The sequence below is a fragment of the Salmo salar genome, chromosome 03, assembly GCF_965601325.2.
Source record: "Salmo salar chromosome 03, fSalSal1, whole genome shotgun sequence".
Taxonomy (NCBI): Eukaryota; Metazoa; Chordata; class Actinopteri; order Salmoniformes; family Salmonidae; genus Salmo; species Salmo salar.
Window position 1 is genome coordinate 58,438,845 of NC_138293.1, and position 6,230 is coordinate 58,445,074.

Below are 6,230 nucleotides of genomic sequence, written 5' to 3' on the forward strand. Positions count from 1 at the left end.
TGTAAACACACATACACACCATTATAGATGTTAAATAATAACCACATACCATTATACAAATGGATATACAGTATATCTACAATAACTCTATTCTATCCAGGATTTCCCAGTCTTATGAAAGGACTGTGTACTGCCACATTGGCCTATATAATACACACTTTGTCAAATGTCATTCAATTACTGACCTCAGTAATCCATTGAGAATTATTTGGAGGATCCCCACGATGCCACTTAAAAAGTTATATGTATATAACTAAGCTATATAAATGATTTGTTTTTATTATTTGCCCACCAGCACCCTGCCTCATTCAGGGAACTAAACTATTATCCATTAAAGGTATTGCTTGTTTTTTGTCTCTTTTTCCATTTTGTCTTTCCATGTCTTTTTTGTGATTTCTCCTCCAATCATAGTAAGACATACAGGTGTTTAATACATTGGACAGACTTTATAAATAAACATCCACAATGTCAAGTGGGAGCTAAATGTTCCTGGTCCCCCAGATTATCCTCTACTCCTCACCCAGATCTCCCCACCCCCTTCAGCCCACTGCCCCAGTGTGGTTACCACACAAAAACAAACAGGAAAAACAAAAAGAACAGCAACCCTCACAAAGTACAAAAACACATTAAAAATAAGTTACATAAAGAAACAAAACTACAAGCATACATCAACTTAAAGTAGAAATGATCATGTGACTGATCAGCAACAGGTTTAATGTGCATCCCCTCTGATGGTTAGATAAGATTTTATAAATCCACTCTCATTGGTTTCAGACAAGAACGAAATTTGGACATTTTATACAAAATAAGTTTTTATTCACATTTTGAATATAATTTTTTCATTGGTTTTTATAGTAGACCGGCAATACAGTTCAGTTCAACACAGGTACAAAAGGGAAATACAAAATATAAATAATAAATTATACAAATAAAAAACAATAATTTATGGATTTAAATATAATAAATAGACTGACAGGGTCCCACATGATTGTATTCAAGCTTTATAAACTGGTAAGGGCGTAGCTTCTGAAATGAGTCTGGATGATCAGTACATCTGTGCTGCAAGGATATCCAATCTTTGCAGATGACGTTTTGTCTCTTTCCTGATGAGCTCCCACGCCTGTGCACTGTAGTTCTGAAAAACACAGAACATTTGAAATATTAGTGGGGTGAACTTTCTTGGCGAAATAATGACCATGTTGTCTTGAACAACAAAGAAAGAACTGGTGCCGTATGTATTAAGCTTCTTAGAGTAGGAGTGCTGATTTAGGATCAGTTTTGTATTTTAGACAACTATAAGGACAGAGGAGACCTGATACTAGATCAGCATTTCTCTGAGATGTTTGATACATATGTCCCCAGAACCCACGTTCTTTTTAAAGAACACTGCTCCTGTTTAGCCTAGCCTAGTTTATATTCATTTGATTACAAGTATTAAACATGTTTCCATACGAAACCAAACTCACCATTTTTCTCAGAACATTCTTATTCAACTTCTTGAAGTAGCGTTTCAGTCTCCTCTCAGGTTTCATGGCAGGTGATACCTGTTGGACAAAATTAAACAAAACATTAGCATCATACAGATGTAGGATCTTCACTTGATCACTTTTTTTCTGAGAATTTTCCTGCACGGCAGGAAATGGAACCTTAACATGTATTCAATGTTTGAAAAGGAGTCTAAAGATTGTAATTTCCACTTTAAAATATCAGACTTGATTTGCCATAATGAAAAATGTATCAAAGCATACAAAAAATGTCCATTAATTATAATCCACAATAATTTACATTTCTCATTGCTGCAGTATTATTTATGTGATGTCGCGAACTGGATCAAAATCTGTTATAACCCATATACAGTGCGTTCGGAAAGTATTCAGACCCCTTCCCTTTTTCCACATTTTGTTAAGTTACAGCTTTATTCTAAAGTGGATTAAAGAAAATAAATCCTCATCAATCAACACACAAAACCCAATAATGACAATGTAAAAACAGAAACACCTTATTTACATACGAATTCAGACCCTTTGCTATGAGACGCAAAATTCAGCTCAGGTGCATCCTGTTTTCATTGATTATCCTTGAGATGTTTCTACACTTTGATTGGAGTCCAAATTAGGTAAAATCAACTGATTGGACTTGATTTGGAAAGGCACAAACCTGTATATTTAAGGTCCTACAGTTGACAGTGCATGTCAGAGCAAAAACCAGGCCATGAAGTTGAGAAATTCTCCGTAGAGCTCAGAGACAAGATTGTGTCGAGGCACAGATCTGGGAAAGGGAAACAAAAAATGTCTGCAGCATTGAAGCTCCCCAAAAAAACAGTGGCCTCCATCATTCTTAAATGGAAGAACTTTGTAATCACCAAGACTCTTCCTATAGCTGGCCGCCCGGCCAAACTGAGCAATCAGTGGAGAAGGGCCTTGGTCAGGGAGGTGACCCAGAACCCGATGGTCACTCTGACAGAGCTCCAGATTTCCTCTGTGGGGATGGGAGAGCCTTCCAGAAAGACAACCATCTCTGCAGTACTCCACCGATCAGGCCTTTAAGGTAAAGTGGCCAAACATATGCCACTCCTCGGTAAAAGGCACATTGCAGCCCACTTGGAGTTTGCTAAAAGGCACCTAAAGGACTCTCAGACCATGAGAAACAAGTGTTTCTGGTCTTATGAAACCTATTTGGTCTGAATGCCAAGCATCACGTCTGGAGGAAACCTTGCACCATCCCTACGGTTAAGCATGGTGGTGGCAGCATCATGCTGTGGGGATGTTTTTTATTGGCAGAGACTGGGAGACTTTTCAGGATCGAGGGAAAGATGAACGGAGCGAAGTACAGAGACATCCTTGATGAAAACCTGCTCCAGAGCGCTCAGGACCTCAGACTGGGGCGAAGGTTCACCTTCCAACAGGACAATGACCCTAAGCATACAGCCAAGACAATACAGGAGTGGCTTTGGGACAAGTCTCTGAATGTCCTTGACTGGCCAAGCCAGAGCCCAGACTTGACCTGATCAAACATTACTGGAGAGACCTGAAATTAGCTGTGCAGCAACGCTCCCTATCCAACCTGACAGATCTTGAGAGGATCTGCAGAGAATGGCAGAAACTCCCCAAATACAGATGTGCCAAGCTTGTAGCATGATACCCAAGAAGACTCAAGGCTCTAATCACTGCCAAAGGTGCTTCAACAAATTACTGAGTAAAGGGTCTGAATACTTATGTAAATGTGATATTTCTGTTTTTCATTGTTAATTCATTTAGCAAAATTGTCTAAAACACGGTTTTTGCTTTGTCATTATGGGGTATTGTGTGTCGATTGATGAGGGGGGAAATCTATTTAATCAATTATAGAAAAAGGCTGTAACGTAACAAAATGTGGAAAATGTCAAGGGGTTGAATACTTTATATGTACTTTATAAGTAGATTTCTCCACTTGTAGTGGAGTAGGCTACTCCTAAACCAGGGCTCTCCAACCCTGTTCCTGGAGAACTACCTTCCTGTAGGTTTTCACTCTAACTCTAATCTACCACACCTAATTAAAACTTACTTAGGTGGTTGATAAACTGAATCAGGTTAGTTACAACTGGGGTTGGAGTGAAAACCTACAGAAAGGTAACTCTCCATGAACAGGGTTGGAGAGCCCTGACCTAAACAGGGATTATACTTTAAATAGACCCGTTACTTACACAGGAATTAAGGTTCTCCAATTGGCGTTCTAGAATGTTGAGGAAATCGTCCAGGTTTTTCTTGTCCCAGGTGACAGATTTCATATTCCCATCAAACAGTTTTGTGATTTGATAGATGGTCTCTTTCAGGAATCTGACTTTGTCCTCAACCTACACAGGAAGATATAAAAAGAAGATTAGAAACAGTATAGGCTTTGGTTATGGCATCAATATAACATTGGGTTAAGACCGCCATACCAAAGCATATCAGAACATGATAAGTCATAATTCTAGTCTTTACCTCGGCATCATCTATGTGTCTGTAAAGGGATGTTGGGAAAAAGACTGGGGCATCCTGCTTTGTGATATCTCCTCCCTGGAATACAACCAATATAGTATGTTAAGTCACGTGTCAAATACTTCAAGACCAATCAAGACAGACATAAAGTATAGCTTATACTGCAAGTACAGTAGGTCTAATGTAGATATACTCTCTTGATCGCTGTCATTATAGCCTTAGCGCCCTTTTACAATGTATATTCGAATATAGGCTAACAGTTTTCTAACACAGATGCTAAACATGAAACATATGACTATTTTACTTGGTTGGTTGTTTTGCTGTCCTTAATACATGCATTCAGTCTCCTCTTACAGTGTGCTGATAACTCACCATCTGGTCCAGCAGGGAAAGGTATTCTGAGCTCAAGTGACCGTAGTGGTGTCGGATCCAGTCACAGCAATGACACACGCTCTGCATACTGCAAATAATAAGAAAAATACACGTCCAACTCTGCATTGTATACATTGTAAATAGCAGTTTGTTTCGCTGTTAGTTTTCCAGATGAGTTTGAACATCTTGGCTGTGTTAAGTAGTTTTATGTGGAATTTGGAAAGAGAAAACTGTATGGAGAATTTCCCCTGATCAACCTACCGGAGGCGGGAACTTTCATTTTCCAGACTAGCACATGCAGCAGTATGAATTCCATGCCTGCTCCTTCTCCTGGACGAACAAATCACAGTAAATCTATACACATTCTCCTTGAAATCACCTTTAAATGATAGTTGAACCACAAGATAAGATTATTCCATTTAGATATCGGCTAGACTATTGCTATAGCGAGAAAATGCTATTCGCGAGCTTTGCTTTCAACTGCTAATAACTTCGCGTGAACCGATAAAATAAGTCTGATAACAAAATCGTCGAAGTCGAAATAAAACCCACACTTCTTAAGAAATGTAGCCATATTAGACATTAATTTAGTGGGTTTCGTTCAAAGTTAGTCCGAAATATTGTTCCGTAGTCTTCTGCTGTTGCGCTACAAATGAAAAGTGAATGGGAGACGTCGCTTCACTACCCATATCTCTCAACTTTCATTTTCACAATGACGTAACCAACTTTCACCCTACTGTTGTCTGCTGGTGATGCAACGTTGACAAGCAACGACAACATGATTTGTTGGAACTTTCTATTTGTCGTTTATTTTACAAGGGGAAAATGAAAAAGAATGTGACAAAAGTTCCTTGGTATTAGCTACGATATCAGGGATATTTTCCCTACAGAGTCGATAGTTTTGACAGGGCTGTGTGTGTGTGTGTGTGTTTGTGTGTGTATGTGTTTGTCATAGTGTTGTGCACGTTTTTGACTATACAAGGTCAAATCTTGGCATTGGTTCATTTCTCCCTTTTTCTATATAATATTGGGATTAATTCATAATATACCAAGCCTGTTCAACTGTAAAGATCGTATTGTGTCTGCACAGTCCTGGAGAACAGCAGGAGGAGGTGCAGGCTTTTGTTCCAACCCAGTACAAACACACCTGTTCCATCAGGGTCTTGATAAGATGTCATAGGTGGTTTCATATTGAAATGTCATGTTATAGGCAAAAATGTCAGATGTAGCCTAATTTTTCTGCTGCATTTATACACTCTAACTCTCTGAGATGCTTTATAAATACTGGCCTTGGTGTTATTCGATATAGCCTTAATAGGATCAGCAGTGAGGAATCATAATAGTGACACTTGAAACGTGATACCAAAGAGTCAGAGAGCTATATTTCCCTTCACATATATCATACATTTATTGCCTATAGTTTTACAAGCATGGCAATAACATTAGCAACAGGTCTGCAGCCACAGCACAGGACAACTGATAGAATCTTTGACATTGTGGCAACGTCCAATGTGCTGAAGCGGCTGACGTCTTCATGCGTTTTAGCTCTAGTAGTGATACATGTCAATGGTGCTGAAACGTCTTCTTATGTCACATGACACGTCTGCGGTGGAAGCATTTTGGAGTTTTCCCAGCTGTTTTACACAAGTTGTGTGATGTCATCAGTTTCACCTGAGTCTTCTCCCCAGTAACCATAGACACTTTTGGCTGAGGTATCGAATTGGGTAGGGAATATGTAGTTTGAAGAGCGTTTGCACATTGGGAAGATGTCGCCAAGATATCATAATAGAATGTTGATGTCTAGCCGACATATAAAGGATGTAGAACTGTAGAATTTAGAATGTGTAAGACGTCAATGAACAAACAATGTCTAAACTACATCATCCCAATGTATACAGG

The 6,230-nt window shown here is 39.0% G+C and overlaps 1 protein-coding gene across 2 annotated transcripts; it reads right to left on the reverse strand.

Moving 5' to 3' along the window:
* Positions 1-816: 816 nt before the first annotated feature.
* Positions 817-5,024, reverse strand: LOC106600865 (interferon a3). 2 transcript variants are annotated; one of them, XM_045714987.2, is made up of 6 exons: positions 4,593-5,024; positions 4,332-4,419; positions 3,963-4,037; positions 3,683-3,832; positions 1,467-1,544; positions 818-1,135 (listed from the first exon to the last, which is right to left on the reverse strand). In XM_045714987.2, exons 2-6 carry the CDS (start codon positions 4,416-4,418, stop codon positions 1,046-1,048), a joined length of 480 nt encoding a protein of 159 aa, XP_045570943.2. In that variant the 5' UTR covers position 4,419; positions 4,593-5,024; the 3' UTR covers positions 818-1,045. The 2 variants fall into 2 exon arrangements, with proteins under 2 accessions (XP_045570942.2, XP_045570943.2); XM_045714986.2 differs by lacking the exon at positions 4,593-5,024 and having other exon boundaries at positions 817-1,135; positions 4,332-4,574.
* Between the last annotated feature and the right edge of the window lie 1,206 nt (positions 5,025-6,230).

Coding starts and splice junctions, on each gene's coding strand:
- LOC106600865 (XM_045714986.2), bottom strand. CDS start 4,466: ATGTATACAATGCAGAGTTGGACGTGTATTTTTCTTATTATTTGCAGT. Junction 4,038..4,331: donor TTTCCCTGCTGGACCAGATG/GTGAGTTATCAG, acceptor GTTGTATTCCAG/GGAGGAGATATCACAAAGCA. Junction 3,833..3,962: donor GACACATAGATGATGCCGAG/GTAAAGACTAGA, acceptor CTTCCTGTGTAG/GTTGAGGACAAAGTCAGATT.